General features: G+C 61.0%; 1 protein-coding gene across 5 annotated transcripts in view; it reads right to left on the bottom strand.

The window, feature by feature from the left end:
- SBF1 (SET binding factor 1) overlaps positions 1–20,308 on the bottom strand; it is an 83,615-nt gene that overhangs the window by 16,153 nt on the left and 47,154 nt on the right. For all 5 annotated transcript variants that reach the window (XM_065627012.1, XM_065627014.1, XM_065627015.1 and 2 more), the window contains exons 5-19: positions 17,789–17,899; positions 13,621–13,726; positions 12,714–12,846; positions 11,258–11,366; positions 9,988–10,101; positions 8,398–8,475; positions 7,575–7,688; positions 4,440–4,568; positions 4,142–4,240; positions 3,119–3,323; positions 2,673–2,785; positions 2,061–2,210; positions 1,880–1,948; positions 812–970; positions 364–623 (exon numbers count right to left, since the gene is read on the bottom strand). In XM_065627012.1, the coding sequence (XP_065483084.1) occupies positions 364–623; positions 812–970; positions 1,880–1,948; positions 2,061–2,210; positions 2,673–2,785; positions 3,119–3,323; positions 4,142–4,240; positions 4,440–4,568; positions 7,575–7,688; positions 8,398–8,475; positions 9,988–10,101; positions 11,258–11,366; positions 12,714–12,846; positions 13,621–13,726; positions 17,789–17,899 (1,949 nt within the window). The remainder of the gene's footprint in view (positions 1–363; positions 624–811; positions 971–1,879; positions 1,949–2,060; positions 2,211–2,672; positions 2,786–3,118; positions 3,324–4,141; positions 4,241–4,439; positions 4,569–7,574; positions 7,689–8,397; positions 8,476–9,987; positions 10,102–11,257; positions 11,367–12,713; positions 12,847–13,620; positions 13,727–17,788; positions 17,900–20,308) is intronic.

Below are 20,308 nucleotides of genomic sequence, written 5' to 3'. Positions count from 1 at the left end.
CCCTGGTACTGCCACCTGCATCGGTCCTGAGGGCAGCTGGACACCCCAGATGCCCCAGGTACCTGGAGCTCCTGTCCCTGGTTCAGGTTGCTCTGGTGTCCCTGTGGCACGGCCCTGCCAAGGGACCAGCCCTCACAGAACCACAGAATGTCCTGAGTTGGAAGGGACCCTGCTGAGGAAGCTGCAGCCCCATGAGCTCTGCCCTCAGTCTCCTCCAGGCTGAACAAGCCCAGGGACTTCAGCTGCTCCTCACACAGCTTCCCCTCCAAACCCTTCAGCCACTTAGTGGCCTCCCCTGGACACTCTCCAATAGCTTTATCTCCTTTTTATCCTGTGTCCCCAGACCTGCAGAGCCTCGCTCACCTGTTGGTGACGAAGCTGTTGCTGACGCTCTCCACGTCCCCCAGCCCCGAGCTGCGGAGCAGGCGGTTCTTGCTGGTGTCCAGCGGCAGCAGCAGGTAGCTCATGCGGTTGGCATAGTGGATGGCCTGGCTGAACACCGTGCTCTCCTCCTTCTGGATCAGCTCCTGCTGCTTCTCTCGGCTCATGGTGGGCCAGAGCCTCAGCTGCTCCGACGCAATCTCCAGGGCAGACTTGGCTTCCTGGGGGCCCTCCGTGCTCTCCTGAAGGAGTGTGAAGGAGATGTCAGTTGTCTGCATGAGCAGGAGGCCCACCAGCCTTCACCCCGCTGTTCCCACAGGCACCTCCCAGCACCAGCTGCGCAGTTCAGCTCCTTTATCAGCCCACGGACCTTCGGGGAGAGCTGCTTCTGCAGAGCGGCTCTCCAGGGACACCACTGCCACCTCCTCACCTCGTCCATGTGGTTCTCCTCGTTGTTGTCCAGGTACAAGGCTCGGATGTGGTTCTGCACGTCGCAGTAGAACATGGCCTCCCAGAACTGGATGTTGGTCCACACCACGTGCTCCTGCACGCAGCTGTAGGCGAACTGCGTGATGCCCGGGCTCAGTTTCTGAGGAAGCAGAAGGTGGAAGAGAGTTTCAGGCAGACGTGGCCTTTGTGCCAAGCTCTCCCCTCCCATTAGTCCTCGCTCTGGCCTCCTGCTGGGAAAGGCAACATTCCCTGGGGCAAGCAGGAGGGACCGGGCACTAGAGCTCCTGCACCATTCCTTGCCCAGCATCCACCAGAGCCCCACGGGGCCTCACTGAGTCACAGAATCACAGAATAGTTTTTGTTGAAGGGCCCTCCCCAGCTCCCCCAGTGCCCCCCTGCCATGAGCAGGGACATCTGCACCAGCTCAGGTTGCTCAGAGCCCCGTCCAGCCTGGCCTGGGATGTCTCCAGGGATGGTTCAGCCACCACCTCTCTGGGAACCTGGGCCAGGCTCTCCCCACCTGCAGGGCAACAATTTCTTCCTCATGTCTGGCCTGAATCTCCTTCCTTTAGTTTAAAACCATCACCCCTTGTCCCGTCACAACAGGCCCTGCTCAGAAGTCTGTCCTCATCTTTCTTATGGGCCCCTTTTAAGTCCAGAAAGGCTGCACTAAGGTCTCCCCAGAGCCTTCTCTTCTCCAGTCTGAGCAACCTCACGCTACAGATGCTTTTGGGAGGCAGAATCTTCTCTCAGCCTGGCTTGACCAACAGATTAAACTGGCACTTCAGAGCAGTTCCCATTTCTGAGCACCCTCCCCAAGGGTGTTCCAGCCACCTGGGGAGCCCAGAGACCAGCACAGCCAGTCTGGCCACACTGCCAGGGGCTGGGGGCTACTGGGCAGGACCCCGTCACTCTGAGAAGCACCGAGGGGACAACCTGCCCCAGCCTGGCTGCAGTGCCGGCTCTCAGCCCGCTGGTCTCTGTGGCCTCCAAGGAGCCCCGAGTTGGCGAGGGCCGTACAGGGGGTTGGGACAGTGTGGGGACTCACTCGGCAGAACGCGGTGACCAGTGGCAGGAGCGCGGCTGCGATCCCGTGCTCATCCATGGCCGTGCAGTCCTGCGGAAGGGAGCAGAGGTCACAGGAAGATCCACCACAACACCCCAAAACCCGCTGCGGTCCCACACGGGGACGCACGCTCCTTCCCAAGGGATGCCCCAGCCCCTCCTACCTGCAAGCAGCAGTTCATCATGCGGATGATGAAGTCAAACTGCTGGTGGTCCAGCACGGCCCGGTTCTGCTGCACGTGCAGGTTCAGCTCCTGGGTCAGGCAGTGCCGCGCCGCCCGGCCCTTCATGGCGCGCAGCACCGCAGGGAACAGCTGCCGGGGAGAGGAGACGTCACCGCGCGGAACAACGCGGCCCCACGGAGCTCTGGCCAGATGGCGAGTTCACGTGCAGCCCAACGAGGGGGTGCAGCAGGGGCTACGCGTGCTGGCTGACCCCAGGGTGTTCACAGGACAGGGCAAACCAGAGCAAAGCCCCGTCTGGGCAGCTGGAGCTGAGCCCCGCGGGTCCCAGGGAGGCCCCCAGCCCGGTCACCTCTGCAGGACAGACCCCAAGGGGCAGTGGGAGATGCAGGAATAGTGCTAAGCTGGCACAGCGGGGCCACCAGCCAAAAGCCCAGGGACAGACAAGGAGAAACAGCTCTGAGGAGAACACGTGGGAATGGAACTGGTGAGCACAGACCAGGACACAGGCGGGTGTCCCCTCCAGCCTGTCACAGCAGCAGAGCAACCCCCTGCTCCTCCCCACAACCAGCAGCTCCTCAGGACCCCCCTCACCTTTTTGGCTTCTAACATCTTGTTCTCGAAGACGTAGGAGATGCAGTTCCTGACAACCTCCAGGCGCCGGGCACTGTTGGCCAGGGCGTTGCCGTTGCGCTCCATGATGGCAGCTGGGGAGAGAATTGCCTGTCAGTTCACCCAGGGCAGGACAGACGGCTGTCCCCATTCCCACTCCGCATGGGCAGGGCTCTGGGCTCCAGGAGCTCATGCTGGAAGGAAGGACATTTTGGGGGCTTCAGCCATCCCCTTGTGCTGGCTGGTGGGCTCCAGGGAGCTCTAAGCAGCCCAAGGGGCAGAAGCTCATGGAGACAGAGCTGCTGCTTCTCCAGGACAGCAGCACAAGCCACACTTTGCTCACACGGGACACTGGGATGTGAGAAGGAGCCAGTACCACCACGGTAAAGCTCCCCCCAGCAGGGTTTCCCACCACAGGGCACACGTACCGATGGGGGGTCCCGATGGCACCATGCATTTCTTCTCCGCCTTCACAGCAGGAGGAGCCGTCTGCAGCTTGGCGGTGGCCTGGTCGATGATCCACTGCACCATCCCCTCATCCAGACGGGGAAAAGGCTTCTGGTGGAGGCGCAGGTGACAGCCTTCCGTGGGCTTCTGCACCTTGTGCATCGTCACTGCGGGGTATGGGTTCTCCTGGAGCAGCAGAGAGTTTGTGTTCAGTCTCACAGCCATCATACGCGCTCTCCCAGCGACTGTCCTGCAGCAACCGCTGCTGCTCCAAGGGCAAACGCTCCCCCAGCCTGTACCTACAACCCCCGAGACCTGCAGCCCCGCGGACTGTCCGGGCAGCAGTGCTGGCACAATCCACTCCCAGGAGCCACGAGGACTGGGAGAGGGGCCAGAGGAGGCCGTGAAAATTATCTGAGGCTGGAACAGCTCTGCTGGGAAGACAGGCTGAGAGAGTTGGGCTGTTCAGCTGGAGAACAGAAGCTCTGGGGACACCTTATTGTGGCCTTTCTGGACTCAAAAGGGGCCCATATGAAAGATGGGGACAGACTTTTGAGCAGGGCCGGTTGTGATAGAACAAGGGGTGGTGGTTTTAAATTAAAAGAGGGAGATTCAGGCTGGACATGAGGAAGAAATTGTTGGCCCTGCGGGTGGTGAGAGCCTGGCCCAAGTTGGTCAAAGAGGTGGTGGATGAAGCATCCCTGGAGACATCCCAGGCCAGGCTGGACGGGGCTCTGAGCAACCTGAGCTGGTGCAGATGTCCCTGCTCATGGCAGGGGGGGCACTGGGGGAGCTGGGAAGGTCCCTTCAACACAAACTATTCTGTGATTCAGTGATTCTATGAATCCTGCTCCTGGGAGCAGCTCACGCCAGCCCAGACACTTCCTGGTCCATCAGCAAGTGCCCTGTCGCTCCCAACAGCGTGGGTGGGATGGGATTGTGCACCAGGAGCATCAGCTCCTGCCAGAGCTTCCCCATCCTGCACTTGGTCCCCCAGGACTCACGTTTTTATAAAGTTTCTCCGCCAGCTCCTTGATGTGCCGCAGTATTTTCTGCTTGTTCCCCTCCTCTGCACGCATGCGCTTCACTTCGTAAGCCACGAGCTGGGGAAGAAGAGCCAGCTGAGAGGAACAGCTGGGCAGGATCCGGCCACCTCTCCCGTACCCCAGCTGCTCCCCCAGGCACAAAGCTGCAGCCGCAGCACCACAGCAGGTCCCCAGCTCTGTCCCTCGGGGGGATGGGAGAGCTCAGCAGAGCAGAGGGACAACAGGACGCGGGGACGGCTCCCAAACGGCCGCTTACCTCATCGAACAGGTCAATGGAGCGGTACGGGGCCCCTCGCTCAGTCACGAAGCCGGCGAATGCCATCCCCTCCAGTACCTTGGTGAGGAAGTCGTCCTCCGTCAGCCCCCGCTGCCCCAGGAAGGCTGCCTGCAAGAGGAGGAGCGAACCATCAGCAGCACGGTCCGGGCGTCAGGCGTCCCGCTGACCTGGCAACGCGGTGACACCGTTACCACAGCAAGGGACAGACGCCCACGCAGAGTTGTACAGAAACCTGCAACTCTGGCCCTCAGCAGAGACACGTCTGCAGCAGGACACGAGCAGTGGCAAGTGAAGAGCTTCAGCATCAGCCCGGTGCAAAGAGGGACACAGTGGCCACAGGCTTCTGCTGGCAGCTGTGACAAGGACCTGAGGGGCCAGAGCAGCCCCAGAAATGATCCGAGGCTGGAACAGCTCTGCTGGGAGGACGGGCTGGGAGAGCTGGGGGTGTTCGGATGGAGAAGAGAAGCTGCAGGGAGACCTTAGTGTGGCCTTTCTGGACTTAGAAGGGGCCCATAAGAAAGATGGGGACAGACTTTTGAGCAGGGCCTGTTGTGACAGGACAAGGGGTGATGGTTTTAAACTAAAGGAGGGAGATTCAGGCTGGACATGAGGAAGAAATTGTTGGCCCTGCAGGTGGTGAGAGCCTGGCCCAGGTTGGCCAGAGAGGTGGTGGCTGAACCCTCCCTGGAGACATCCCAGGCCAGGCTGGACGGGGCTCTGAGCAACCTGAGCTGGTGCAGATGTCCCTGCTCATGGCAGGGGGGGCACTGGGGGAGCTGGTCCTTTCAACCCAAACCATTCTCTGATGCTATGATCCTGAACAACACTTGTTCATCCCATTTCTTCCCCAAATGTGGTTTTCAAGGAGTCTCTCACCAGCACCACAAAGGGAGCACCAGGTTTCTCATGTTAGCAGAAAACCCGCAGGCCCTTCCCCTTGGCCGAAGAGCTGGGAGCTCGTCCCAGCATGTGCCTTCAGGAGCAGCCGGTGGGGAACAGCTTCTGCTCCTCCGAACACCCTCGCCTGCTTGCTGAGCGGGATGGAACGAGGGTGCTGGGGCAGGGACTGCTCAGCTGCAGCCCCAGCAGGACTACGGACCTCCGGGCCACCGTGCCACCAACGCTGTCCCTCCTCGGAGCAGCTGGAGCAGCCCCTGTCCCAGGGAAGGAGCGAGAGGCACAGGGCTTGGTGCTGAAGCCACAGGCTCGGTGCTGGAGCGCGGGCTCGGTGCTGGAGCCCTGGACCATTGACTGCCATGGCCATAAACCCACCGTGAGAGAGGCACAGATGTCGCTGGGACCGCAGCAGTTGAGTGGGTGAAATTCCAGCTATTTTGAGACTGAACAGCGGCTGCATGCAGTGGCTTGATGAAATGGAAGTTCATTACGCTTCATTCATTTTATAGCAGCTTTATGAAAGGGCATTTTCTTACATTTATGGCATGTTTATGATTTTATGGAACTCCTGAATATTTGTTGGGAATAACCTTTTATTGAGCATTAAAAAAAAAGTACTTCAAAACCCTCATGAACAGGCCCGTGACTTCAAACATCGGAGAGCAGCGCAGGTTTTACAGCGCAGAGCAGCGCTGGGTGTGCACGCGGTGTGTGTGCTCACACGTACTGTCCTCGCACGCTCCTGTGGGTTCGAGGTGTTGTCCCCCCGACCCTGCGGCAGGACAGGCAGAGCGGGCAGGGGCAGGCAGGTGCAGGCAGGTGCAGGCAGCAGCAAAGCTCCTGCCTGCCCGTCCCCAGCGACCTCGCTGTTCCGTGGCCACGCCGAGCTGCAGCGCTCGGGTCCCTCTGCTCTCGCTCCCCACCTGCTGCCTTCTCTGCTCCCAAGCAACAAGCACCAGGATGAGAAGAAACGGCCTCAAGTTGCGCCAGGGGAGGTTGAGGTTGGATCTGGGGAACAATTTCTTCCCCAAAGGACTGTGGGGCATTGGAACAGGCTGCCCAGGGCAGTGCTGGAGTCACCATCCCTGGAGGGGTTGGACAGACGGAGATGAGGTTCTCAGGGACATGGGGCAGTGCCAGGGTTGGGGAACGGTTGGACTCTGTGATCTGGAGGGGCTTTCCCAACCAAAATGACTCTGTGCGTCTCCTGCGTGGGGTCTCCTCCACGGATACCCAAACACTCCAAGGTTCTGCCCGCTCCCCTCCCCTGCCAGCCTTTCTGGTGCACCAAACACCCCAGACATGCTGGGGAAGGCTGGTCCTGCCTCTTCTCTCTCCCCAGATCTTCAGACAATCCCCAGCTCCAGGCCAGGACATGGGGACACCTGTGAGCTCCAGAGGCTGCTGCCAGCACACGGGACAGCAGCTGTGGTGCATCTGAACACACATGGGCACAAAGAGGGAAGCACCATCTGACCCACCAGACCTCAGGATGGTCAAGGACAAACAACGGATGCAGGGGGACCCGGGAGTGGAGTAGGAGAGGTCACAGCACCCCGGGCTGGGGGCTGCAGGAGCTCTGTGGATCCCCAGCCCACCTGCTCACGCAGGGTCACAGAGCAGATCGCACAGGATCCCAGGGGGTTTGAATGTCTCAGAGAAGGAGACTCCACACCCGCTCTGGGCAGCCTGCTCCAGGCTCTGGCACCTCCCAGCAAACAAGTTTCTCCTCCTGTTCACATGGACTCTCCTGTGCTTCAGTCTGTGCCCGTTGCCCCTCACCCTGGCGTTGGGCACCACTGAACAGAGTCTGCTCCATCCTCTGACACCCACCCGGAGATATTGAGCCCATTGATCAGATCCCTCTCAGCTTCTCATCTCCAGCTCAGCAGCCCCAGCTCTCTCAGCCTTTCCTCGGCACAAAGATGCTCCAGACCCCTCAGCATCTCTGTGTCCCTCCCTGGACTCCCTCCAGTGACTCCTTGTCCTTCTCGAACTGGGGAGCCCAGCACTGGCCCCAGTTCTGCAGATGGGGCCTCCCCAGGGCAGAGCAGAGGGGGAGGAACAACCTCCCTGCCCTGCTGCCCACACTCTTCCTCGTGCACTTCCTCACTGCTCCAGCAGCACCTTTTTCCCCGACACTGCCTCCCCTGCCCAGAGCCCCGCGGTGCCTGCGGCGCCCCAGCCCTGCATGCCGGGGCCGTGCCGGTGCCTCACCTTGTGGAACCGGATGACGGGCTCGGGATGGATGCGGATGATGTGCAGACACCAGCGGTAGCCCTGCAGCAGCTGTGCAAACAAGCGGAGGAAGACGGCGCGGATCTCCTTGTCCTGACAAGAGAAGGACAGCACGGTCACAGTGCGGTCACAGCACAGTCACAGCGTGGTCATGGTATGGTCACAGCGTGCTCGGGCAGAAGGTGCAGCTGAGCCGGCGCACGGGGACATGGGTTAGTGCTAGATTTAGGTTATGGTTGGACTCAATGATGTTAAAGGTCTCTTCCAACCAAAACGATTCTGTGATTCTATGACTTTACACCCAGCACAGAGGTGAGGGGATCAAAACATGTGTCGGGGTCAGCATCTGCTGAGTGGGGCAAAGATTCCAGAGAGAAGGGGTCGTGGCAGCCTGGGTTCCCTGCTATGTCCCCCCTCCCCAGAATCCTTGATGCTGCGCACAGGAACACGGGATCTCACAGCCCCTGGGTTTGCTCAAGTCCCCAGACATTCGGTGTTTACCTCCAGCGCGGCAGCAAACCCGACAGCCCCCATCCACGGGCTGGCCACTGAGACAGCCCTGCCGGCTGCCAGGCTGCGGCTCGGAGCTGTGGCCCCGGCATCCCGGCAGTGACACCTCCGCCTCTACACCTCAGCAGCACCGAGATGGAGACAGGCCTGGAACCCTGCCACCATGCCCAAGGAATGGGGTGTCCAGCTGGGACTAGATGATCTTTCGAGGTCCCTTCCAATCCCTAACATTCTGTGATTTTGTGATTCTGCAATTCTGTGAGGGGCTCCCCTTCCTCCCCACTCCACTCACCTGCATTTTGAGAGAAGAGGCAGAAATGGTCGAAGGGGGGAATGCGAGATCCGCCACCTCCAGCTCGGGGTCCAAGACCTGCACAGATAAGGCACAAAGCTCCCTCAGCCTGGACTGGGGGGGTCTCTGTGCTCACAGCTGGAAAAAGCGAAGCAGCGTCCCCAGAAACCAAATAGCACCTGCAGAAAAGGTCCAAGGGGCTTGGAAACAAATCTAGAGACAGCGCCTGCTATGAGAAAACTCTCTGCCAGGCAAGGGGATCGCCAGGGCCTGACCCTTGGTGAAGGGTTTAGAGGGGAAGCCGCGTGAGGAGCGGCTGAAGTCCCTGGGTTTGTTCAGCCTGGAGAAGAGGAGACTGAGGGCAGAGCTCATGGGGCTGCAGCTTCAGCAGGGGAGCAGGAGGGGCAGGGCTGAGCTCTTCTCTCTGTGACAGTGACAGAACCCAGGGAACGGCAGAAGATGTGCCAGGGAGGGTCAGTTGGACATGAGGAAAAGGTTCTTCACCCAGAGGTGCTGGACACTGAACAGGCTCCCCAGGGAGGTGTCCCGGCCCCAACCTGACAGTGTTCAAGAAGAGACTGGACAACGTCCTCAGACACACGGTGTGACCTGTGGGGTGTCCTGTGCAGGGACAGGAGCTGGACTTGATGAGCCTTGTGGGTCCCTTCCAACTCAGGACATTCTATGGTTCTATGATTGTAAGTGGGAGTCTGCTTCTTAGAGTGTCTTGTACCAGAAAAGACGCTGGTACAGCCAGGACAGTGACAAACAGGAGCTTGGAGCCAGGGGGGGTCGGGCTCTGCTCCCCAGGAACAAGCGCCAGGAGCAGAGGAAATGGCCCTAAGTTGCACCAGGGGAGGTTGAGGTTGGATCTGGGGACCAATTTCTTCCCCAAAGGGCTGTGGGGCATTGGAACAGGCTGCCCAGGGCAGTGCTGGAGTCACCATCCCTGGAGGGGTTGGACAGACGGAGATGAGGTTCTCAGGACATGGGGCAGTGCCAGGGGTGGGTTATGGTTGGACTCCATGATCTGGAGGGGCTTTTCCAACCAAAATGATTCTGTGATTCTATGACCCCTCCCCGTCATACCCCGCTGCCCCAAGCACGGACCCCAGGACAGGCTGAGGGCAGCGGGGAGGGGGAGCCTCACACTGCGGGGGGCTGGGGGCTCAGCACCGCGGGGCTGCGGCAGAACCAGCCCCGCCGCTCACCATGGCCAAGGAGCAGAATCCAAGCTGTACATCGTTCGTTTGGCACGGCCGTCCTGGGCCTGCTCTGCACAGCCGGTGACCTCCAGGAACAAGTGAGGGGCCAGAAAAAAGCTCCAGGGACACAGCTGCTTCCTGCGCATGGGCCAGGAGCCAGCGCTGGGTTCCCAGAAACCTCGGGAAGAACCAGCCCCCTCCGGCACTGCCACGGCCAGAGGCCACCAGGATCAGGAAGGATGTCGTGCAAGGGGGTGAGTGGGACCGCGAGACACGGACCTCTGCTACCAGAGGAGCCCCCGCTGCTCCGTTCCCATTCCCTTGGGATTGTGTGTCTCTCCCGAGGTGTTCACACCCTGGGACAGGGAAAGGCGGCGGCACTTACCATGGAGAGGGCTTCCCGTGTCTGCTGGAGCAGCGGCTCGGGGAGCAGGGAGATGTGCACGCACTCGGGGACATTCACCGTCCCGCCATCCAGGTCTGCGATAACAACATCCAACTGGAAGTGGCAGGACAGGCGTGAGGCAAGGCCGGGCTTCCCGACACCCTCCCACACCTCCCGGGGCGACGGGCAGCGAGGGGGCAGCCAGCCCAGGGAGCGCGTTTGGGAACGGCAAGTCCCCCCTCCTTCTCTGTGAGTTCCCTATAGCGCTCAGTAGTTATTTTCTCCCATCCACTGTCACCAAGCCCAAGCTATGAGGGATCCCATCACTCCTGCAGCAAAGGTCGGGGTGGGCCAGCCTGGCAGGAGGGACTTTGTGGCATCCAACCCCTCGCATCTCACCAGCCCAGCTCTCAAGCAGAGCACAAACCCTGGCCCGGCACGGAGCCCGTCCTGCCCAGCCACCACGGCACAGTGCAGGGTCTGCAGAGGGCTGCACCGAACCTCGCTCCAGTTCACATCAGACTCATTTAGGGCCAAAAAGCTGGTGAGGGGTTTGGAGGGGAAGCCGTGTGAGGAACGGCCCAAGTCCCTGGGTTTGTTCAGCCTGGAGAAGAGGAGAGGGAGGGCAGAGCTCATGGGGCTGCAGCTTCAGCAGGGGAGCAGGAGGGGCCGGGCTGAGCTCTTCTCTCTGTGACAGTGACAGAACCCAGGGAACGGCAGAAGATGTGCCAGGGAGGGTCAGTTGGACATGAGGAAAAGGTTCTTCACCCAGAGGTGCTGGACACTGGAACAGGCTCCCCAGGGAGGTGTCCCGGCCCCAACCTGACAGTGTTCAAGAAGAGACTGGACAACGTCCTCAGACACACGGTGTGAACCGTGGGGTTGTCCTGGGCAGGGACAGGAGTTGGACTCCATGATCCTTGTGGGTCCCTTCCAACTCAGGACATTCTATGATTCATTATGCTTTGATTTAATTCACTTTCGGAACTGATGCCTGAAGCGCCAGCACAGCCCCTCAGACCTGCACTGCCAGCAAGGTTCCAAACCCGATCCCGGGTGCACCCCGGCCGTTCTGTGCCAGCTCTGCAGCCCTGACACCGCGGCCTGGCCAGCCCTGCGTGGCCTTGCGGCACATGGGGATCGCAGCCCAGGCTGGTGTGCTCAGCCCGCGGCCTCGGGCACCCCCCGGCCAATGTTTGCCGCTCAGCCGGTCGGCAATGGCCCCGGCATCACCCGCGCACCGCCCCTGCCCCGGCACACGGCGTCTCACCAGCTCCTGCGTCTCCGACTGGAAGATGGAGTGGACGCCGATGATGAAGGGCGTTGGGGTGCTCAGGACCTCCAGCAGCTGCGCGGGCAGGATGGGCACATACGTGAAACTGCAACCGAGACAGAGCATCGCTGCAGCCGGCTGAGCCCTGTCCCCGCTGCGGGGTGACTGTCCCCAGGACGCCTGGCCTCCCCCTGGCACCCTCGGCCCCTCACACAGTACGTGCCATACAGCTGTGCAAAGTTTCTGAGTGCTCGCAGACAGTGACTGTGATAGCTTTCTGGCCCTGGAGCTACAAACCAAGCCTGACTGAGGGAAAGGTTTCCAGCAGAGCCATTTAACTCCAAAAAAAAAAGCTTTCTGCGGAATACAAACAGCCTTTCTGCAGCCTGGGGGTATGGCAGGTCGGCGTGGAAACAGCGCAACAGGATCCAGCGGTAACAAGGGCCCGTCTATCCCTGCTATCCCACTCAGGAGATGTGCAAACAGCCCCAGTAACGGCCAGTCTGTGACCAGTGTCCCCTCTCTGGCCCAGCTAGTCACAGCATCCCCAGGTCACTGAGACTGGGGCGAGTGGGGTGCCGGGGCCCCGCAGGAGTCACCACGGTGGCTTGGCCACCACCAGCCGCCAACAAAAGCCCTGTACGTGTGTCTCCCTTTCCAGGGTGGGCAGAATTCACAGCATCACTCGCTGGAAGGCTCCCAGCGTCCAGCATCCCCGTCCAGTGGGACTCTGTGCCCGGGGTGGGATGCAGGGCTGCTGGGGCACATGGTTCACCGAGGCTGGGATGGAGAGATGCCGGCAGACACGGTGCACCGAGGCTGGGATGGAGAGATGCCGGCAGACACGGTGCACCGAGGCTGGGATGGAGAGATGCCGGCAGACACGGTGCACCGAGGCTGGGATGGAGAGATGCCAGCAGACACGGTGCACCGAGGCTCTGTGCTCTGCACAGGCTGCAGCACTGCTGAGAGAAGGGAAAAGGGCTCCCCCCACACACCATCGGACCATGTGCCATAGCCTGACGGGCTTGTATCCATCTGCCAAGGGCCACTGCGGCTAGAAACTGTGTGTGCCAGTGGTTCCCAGAGCCACAGCCACTGCTAAGGCCTCGCTCCCTGCTCCAAGTGCTAGAGCCCGGCTTTGCCCTGGGGAGGAGGGAGGCAGGGGTGGAAGGTTCACAGCCCTTCGCTGCCGGGGACACTCTGGAATTATGTTGCTGTGCACGCCAAAGGCTTCAGGAAAGGGGATTTTAGCACCACCAAGGCCTGCGGGCATTCATCCACCCGCACCTTTGCCAGCAGCACCAAAACCACAGCTCATTACCAGGAACATGGCTGTGAAACCAGAAGGCAGTGAGGGCATGGGGCAAGGGGCAGGCAGGACGGGCTCAATGGGCACTCCAGGCTGCTGTCGGGGCGCTGGGGGACTTGGGGAGCCGTGAGGTTCCCTCACCTGTACTTGAGGGGGAACATCAGCGCCAGGAGAGCCCGGCAGGCATCAGTGAGCCGCTGGTAACTGCTGGAGAGAAACAGGATCTTGTGCTCGGTGAGCGCCGCACAGAAGAGATACAGCACATTGGTGATGCCTGGGAGAGGGGGAGAGAGTGCTCAGAAATCAGGGTTCCCCCCACACTCCCAGCAGAGACCGCGAATTCCCCCCCAGGCTGGATCCCACTGCCCACCCACAAGTTCTGCACAACAGAGGAGCTCAACATCCTCAAAGTGGCTCTTTGGGGTCACCCAGGTATGTGCTCCCCAAGGAACTCCCCTTCAGAGAGGTGCTCAGGCGAACTGCTGAGCACCAGTGTCCTTCAATTGGAGGCACAAGGGCAAGGGCAGCACCTCATAGAATCGCAGGATGGTTTGGGTTGAAGGGCCCTTCCCAGCTCCCCCAGTGCCCCCCCTGCCATGAGCAGGGACATCTGCACCAGCTCAGGTTGCTCAGAGCCCCGTCCAGCCTGGCCTGGGATGTCTCCAGGGATGGTTCAGCCACCACCTCTCTGGGAACCTGGGCCAGGCTCTCACCATCTGCAGAGGCAACAATTTCCTCCTCATGTCTGGCCTGGATCTCCCTCCTTCCTCCAGGCGCCCCCTCCCACCACCCAGGCTGCTCCCCATGAGATGTGGCCACATCCCTGTGCCCGGGTGGGCAGAGCTGCCCATCTCCTGCCCTCTTGGGGAAGGCAAAGCGGGGTCGGGGGGCTCAATCCGAGGCGGCTGCGGCTGGAGCAGAGCCCTGAGCTGACCCGCCAGGCTGCGACGCGCAGTGCGAAGCGGCGTGCAGGGAACTCCAGCCAGCGGCCGGTCAGCTGGCTCGGGCAGCAGCCCCGGTGAGGAGGAGGCACGGGGACGAGTCTCACCGAGCTGGCGGAAGAGCAGGGCCACGCTGCAGCTGCTGACGGGGAGTGAGTCGTTGATAGGGGTCTGGATCACCTGCCTGTCCCCAGCTCCCAGAGAGATCGTCCTCTGCAAGAGAAAACACACTCAGTCACTGAGTGTCTGCACAAGCAAGGGCCGAGCACAAGCACCCAGGGGAAGGCAGTCACCTCACCAAGCCAGTGACACCCCCAGTCCCCCCAGTACACAGGGCCAGGGTGACCATGCCCTCAGCACAACAGTTGTACCCATCACGGCAGCGTGTCCGGCCACGGCACAGCAGCACGGCTGCTGCAGGATGAGGGGTGAGCATCCTGCAACAACACACGTCGTGTGCTTGGCTGGGGCCAGGGGCTGAGGGCAGGAACGAGTCCTGACGAAACAAATGGTGGTCTCGGCCAGCACAAGCAGCTCCTTGACGGCTGATAGAATCACAGAATCATTTTGGTTGGAAAAGACCCTCCAGATCATCAAGTCCAACTGTTCCCCAACCCCTGGCACTGCCCCATGTCCTGAGAACCTCATCTCCGTCTGTCCAACCCCTCCAGGGATGGTGACTCCAGCACTGCCCTGGGCAGCCTGTTCCAATGCCCCACAGCCCTTTGGGGAAGAAATTGGTCCCCAGATCCAACCTCAACCTCCCCAGCGCAACTTGAGGCCGTTTCCTCTGCTCCTGGCGCTTGTTCCTGGGGAGCAGAGCCCGACCCCCCCTGGCTCCAAGCTCCTTTCAGGCAGGTCAGAGATCAGAAGGTCTCCCCTCAGCTCCTGTTCTCCAGCTGAACACCCAGCTCCCTCAGCCGCTCCCATCACACTTGTGCTCCAGCCCCTTCCCCAGCTCCGTTCCCTTCTCTCAACTCGCTCCAGCACCTCAAGGCCTTTCTTGGTGTGAGGGGCTCAAAACTGCCCCCAGGTGGCACAAGCCCCCAGGTCTGTGACGTGGCACACGAGGTTCCCCAGGACCCCACAGCTGGGGGGAGCTGCCCCCTGTGCCGTGCCTGGCCAGTGCTGCCAAAGGAGCAGCCCCGGCGCTGCAGCTGCTCCCGTGGTCCAGGCAGCGTGCACGGGCCCTGACAGCTCCTGGGAGAAGGGCTGGGACAGTCTCATTGCTGCTTCTCCAATACAATATTTACTCAGACCTAAGCTCATTCCCAGTGGCATGGGGAGGCCTGGATGTCCCCAGTGTATCCAGGCTGCAGAACCTGGAACAGGACCTGATCGCTGCCCCTCTTCTCCTCTTTCTGCACCTCTCTAGGGAAAACCCTCCCAGCACCCCGGGCTGGGGGGGCTGCAGGAGCTCTGTGGATCCCCAGCCCACCTGCTCACGCAGGGTCACAGAGCAGATCGCACAGGATCCCAGGGGGTTTGAATGTCTCAGAGAAGGAGACTCCACACCCGCTCTGGGCAGCCTCCTCCAGGCTCTGGCACCTCCCAGCAAACAAGTTTCTCCTCCTGTTCACACGGACCCTCCCGTGTTTCAGTCTGTGCCCGTTGCCCCTCACCCTGGCGTTGGGCCCCACTGACCAGAGTCTGCTCCATCCTCTGACACCCACCCGGAGATATTGAGCCCATTGATCAGACCCCTCTCAGCTTCTCTTCTCCAGCTCAGCAGCCCCAGCTCTCTCAGCCTTTCCTCGGCACAAAGATGCTCCAGACCCCTCAGCATCTCTGTGTCTCTCCACTGGACTCCTCCGCAATCGCAGGTTTCACCATAACCCACCTCCCCCCTCAGCCCCCAGCAGCCGCAAGAGCCGAGGCCCCTGTAAGCACCAGAAATCTGCTCCTGAACGCGCCGTCCTGGCACAGCAGAACTGACACCCTGCCCAGGTGTCCCAGTGGGGGCCACCGTGCTGTCACAGCCCCAGGGCAGCGCTCGTGGGGGTGCAGAGTGCAGAGCCGGGCGGCTGCGCTGCGGGATCCCACCCTGCCCAGGCCCGGGGACACGTCCCCACTGCCCCTCTGTGCCACACGCAGACACACGGACACCGCAGGGTGCCCCTGAGGAGCCAAGCCCAGGCCCCGCCGCTGCACCACGTGCCACCTTTGGGGACAATAAAAGCGCAGTGGCTAACGAGGAGACAGGCCCAACGAAAGAAAAGGTGTGCGTACCGCTGCTTCGTCCTCCGTGTCAGGCTGAGATAGAGACAGACAGAGATAGCACAGTCAGTTAGAGACACACAGGGACAGCGGGACAACGGGAGTGACAACACGGGCTGAGGCCAGCGACAAGCAGGGACAGCACCGTGGAGAGGAGATGCGCACACGCACACACATACATGAGGCAGGAGCAAGAGCTACGACACTGGGAAAGAGCGATGGGACAAAGCGGGAGAACAGGTGGAGCATGGGGAGGGAAGTGCCACCAAACTGTCCTCCCTGGAGCACACTGCTTGTTCCCACAGCACAGAGCCACCCTGCCACAACCGGGAGGTGACCAACAATTGTGCCCCAAAGCGCTGTTCAGTGAGGCCGCCCTGGTGCCAACAGCCTCTCCTGGCCCGTGCTGCCACGTACGTGTCCCCTGGGGAGGGACCAGCTGCGGTGGGACAGGTCCAGGAGCTCCACAGGGACACTCCTGCGCTCGCCTTGGACAGAGCAAACCCGGGACACCCAGCCCGGAGGCACAGCCCTGGGTGCGGGCAGCACCCTGATCTCTGCTCCAGAGGATGGGACAGGATGGCACCTGTGCTGCTCCTGCAAACAGTGGGAGCACTGTGGGCCCCCCCAGGGATGCGTCGCTCTGGGTTATCAGGGGAAGCACCAAACCTGTCACAGAATCACAGGATGGTTTGGGTGGGAAGGGACCATTACGAGCAATAAGCAGGGACATCTGCACCAGCTCAGGTTGCTCAGAGCCCCGTCCAGCCTGGCCTGGGATGTGTCCAGGGAGGGTTCATCTACCACCTCTCTGGCCAACCTGGGACAGGCTCTCACCACCCTCAGGGCCAGCAATTTCTTCTTTTCCCTCTGATGGCCACGACACAGCCCAAGGGGTGCTGCTCCTGCCCAGCAGAAAGCGCCTGCCCGAGCAGCCTGCGCAGACATAGGTTCAAGGCAGCACCTTCCTGCAGGGTCACAGCTGTGGTGGGGGGAGAAACCTCTGTCTGCAGGGACCTGTGGTGCTGCCCGGCCCTGCGAAGGATCCTCCACTTGGGTGAGAGAAGGTGACGGTATTTTTTGGCGAGGGGAGCAGAGCTCAGCTGAAGGGGAAGCCACTGGAGGAGACAAGCACCCATCCACGGCTGCGTTCCAGGCGTTAGCGTGGCAGAAAAGCTCCAGGACGTTTTGCTGACATCTCCAAACGCCTCCCGCCCCAGGGTCCGGCTGGGCTCTCTCCACTCCTGTCATGTCCCAGCCAGCTCCACCAGCCCGTCCTCACCCACCTGCGGTCACAGGAGGGGACCGGGACCGGGCCCGGCTGGAGGCACACGCGGCTCCGAGGGACAACGGGAGGGTTCTCTGACGGACCCAGCCCTGGGCACCCGCGAGGCTGCTGCTCCTCAAGCCCTGTCCATGGGAGATGGAGGCTACGCCAGGCACCGGCCGTGCTGTGAGGACAGAGCTCCAGGCTACTCAGCCGGCAAACGCCGGCCTGGCCTGGCCGGTGTCCCCGGAGCTGACCCGTCCCTGCTCGCACAAGTGGCCCGTGACCACTCGGCTCTGAGCAGCTCCTCAGGCAATCGGACAGGCCTGAGCGGAGCAGCGGGACCTCCCCGATGCAGGCGTGACCAGAGACCGTGGCGATTGTTTGCACAGACCCATCGGTGACTACGTAAAGCAGCTGGTGGTCAAGTCACCCCGCGCTCCCTCCTGGAGGGGACAAGGGCCCAGACCAAGCTGCCCGGTCACGGCAAGCTGCAGCGAAGCGAAGCAGCAAGATCTTCTCAGCTGATCTGGAGCTGAGCGGCTCCAAACCACAGAAGAGGTTTGTTGTTTCTACCCTTAAGCGCTTGGGAAGGCGCTGCCCGCACCAGCCACACAGCCGTGCCCTGCGGTGGCTCCTCCGGCAGCGGTGCAGTGAGCCGGGCTCTGCCCACGGCCAAACCAGCCTTGCCCAGCTCACCCCAGCGCAGCAAAACCAGACAGAGCCCAGCGAACATCCCGCTCGGGAAGCAGGAGCAGCGGGAGGCAGGGGGGAAGGGGCCAGGCACCCACCTGCGCTCCCCCGGTGATGGGGATGGTGCACGTCAGCAGGTTCCCGATGACGTTCTCCAGGGACACGCTCAGGCCGTCCACGTAGATGGTGTAGATCAAGCCCAGGCTGTTCTGGAGAGGGAAGCACAGCACAGCTGAGCACCGGGGTGCAGCTGGGGAGCCCTGTCACACGGAGGGGCTCCCAGAGCTTGTCACCAGGCTTGTCACCAGGCTGTGACAGCCACCTCTTCACAGAATCACAGAATGTCAGGGGTCGGAAGGGACCTCGAAAGCTCATCCAGTGCAATCCCCCCGCCGGAGCAGGAACACCCAGCTGAGGTTACACAGGAAGGTGTCCAGGCGGGTTGGAATGTCTGCAGAGAAGGAGACTCCACAACCTCCCTGGGCAGCCTGGGCCAGGCTCTGCCACCCTCACCGGGAAGAAGTTTCTTCTCATATTTAACTGGAACCTCCTGTGTTCCAGTTTGTACCCATCGCCCTTTGTCCTATCACTGGTTGTCACCCAGAAGAGCCTGGCTCCATCCTCCTGACACTCACCCTTTATGTGTTTATAACCATTAATGAGGTCGCCCCTCAGTCTCCTCCAGCTCCAGAGCCCCAGCTCCTCAGCCTTTCCTCACCCGGGAGATGCTCCACTCCCTCCAGCATCTTCATGGCTGCGCTGGACTCTCTCCAGCAGTTCCCTGTCCTGCTGGAACTGAGGGGCCCAGAACTGGACACAATATTCCAGATGAGGTCTCACCAGGGCAGAGCAGAGGGGCAGGAGAACCTCCCTGACCTACTGACCACCCCCTTCTAATCCCCCCCAGGTCCCATTGCCCTTCCCGGCCACAAGGGCCCAGTGCTGGCTCATGGTCACCCTGCTGTCCCCAGGACCCCCAGGTCCCTTTCCCCTACACTGCTCTCCAATAGGTCGTTCCCCAACTTATACTGGAACCTGGGGTTGTTCCTACCCACATGCAAGACTTTATACTTGCCCCACTCTTGGTTCCAGTGCTCAAGGTCTTCCCCCCAGACCTGCCACAGTGACTCTTCATCAGCAGGAGAGGGTAATTAGCAAGGGCTTGGTTTGCCGCCAGCCAGCAGCGCCGAGCCCACCAGCACCATCCCAAACGTGTCCCTGGGCCAGAGCTCAGCAGGAGCAGCAGGGGGGGTTCCAAACCTCCCCGGGCAGAGGTGCCTGAGAACAGCCGGGCTTCGCAGCACCCCCTGAGCACCCCGCTCCCTGCAGATTCACATCAAGTCTCACAAAAACCCCACGTGACGGATGGGAAGGAGCCCAGGTCTCCATCGAGGTCTGGCCGGGACACCCGGCTGGGCCCCGCTCTGCTCGCCATCTGCCCAGCGCTTGGACAGTGCCCTTCACACCACCTTTAACTGCTGGTTAATGCTCTGGATGGCCAGTGTAGGGCCCTTCCAGCTGAAATAGTCCATTCTGCTCTGTTTGGGAAGCAAGACCAGCTCCAGCCCAGAGGCAGCTGGAGGGCACGAGCACAGGACAGCACTCGACACGAGCTATAATACACAGATGAATACAGAATTTGAGGAATTTGTTTTCAAGGCACCCCCCGGGTGTTTGTTTGTTTGTTTTTTTAAACTGCAACCATCCCCCTGTGTCAGTGAGAAGAGAGAACAAAAATACTGCAGCTTTGGAGAGAACGGGCTGGGCAGCTCCTGCTCACTCAAGTAACAGAGTGAGGAGCAAGGTCATGAAGGAGAAGAAGGGAAAGGAGGAGACAGGAGGAGACAGGAGGAGAAGAAGAGAAGCTCCATGCTCAGAGACCTCTTGGGGACACCCAGCGACATTTTGGGGTTTGTGTCACAGCTAAGGGAGAAATGGCCCGGATCAACAGGCCTGTAGAGCTCTTGTCGCTCCTCTGTTCCTCAGAACTCACCGAGGTGAATAATTCAAGCAACCGAGCACTGAAATCAGGCAGCCAAATGCGCAATGCCGACGTGACTGGGCCTCCTAACGAACCAGCCAGGGAGGATGAGCAGTCCCTCCCTGGACTGTCCCCAGTGACTCCTTGTCCTTCTCGAACTGGGGAGCCCAGCACTGGCCCCAGTTCTGCAGACGGGGCCTCCCCAGGGCAGAGCAGAGGGGGAGGAACAACCTCCCTGCCCTGCTGCCCACACTCTTCCTCACACCCCGGGCACCATCGGCCACCGGGAACACCGCTGGCTCGTGTCACCCTGTTGTCCCCAGAGCCAGCAGCTCGACCAGCTTTGGCCCAGCAGGAGAGCGGCAGCCGCTGCAGCCCGGCCAACCTCGCTCTGCTCTCGCGGGCTTGAGAAAACAAACAGCTCCTGCGTTTTAGAGAATTTCAGCTCCATGGAAGGCCATCCCAGGTGTGAGGACAACTACACGATGCAACTGTTTGCAATGAGGGAAACGTGTTGATGATCCAGGCTCATTTCTACTCGTATGCGCCCGTGCTGGGAAGGAGCCAACACTTTAACATCACCTGCCAGACAGACGGGCTTGACTTCATCTCAGGCAACTTTCCCCATAAAATATCC

This window comes from Caloenas nicobarica, chromosome 1 (genome assembly GCF_036013445.1).
Source record: "Caloenas nicobarica isolate bCalNic1 chromosome 1, bCalNic1.hap1, whole genome shotgun sequence".
NCBI classification, from domain to species: Eukaryota; Metazoa; Chordata; class Aves; order Columbiformes; family Columbidae; genus Caloenas; species Caloenas nicobarica.
The sequence above is the reverse complement of the archived record's forward strand: the minus strand, read 5'-3'. Positions and strand labels throughout refer to the sequence as shown.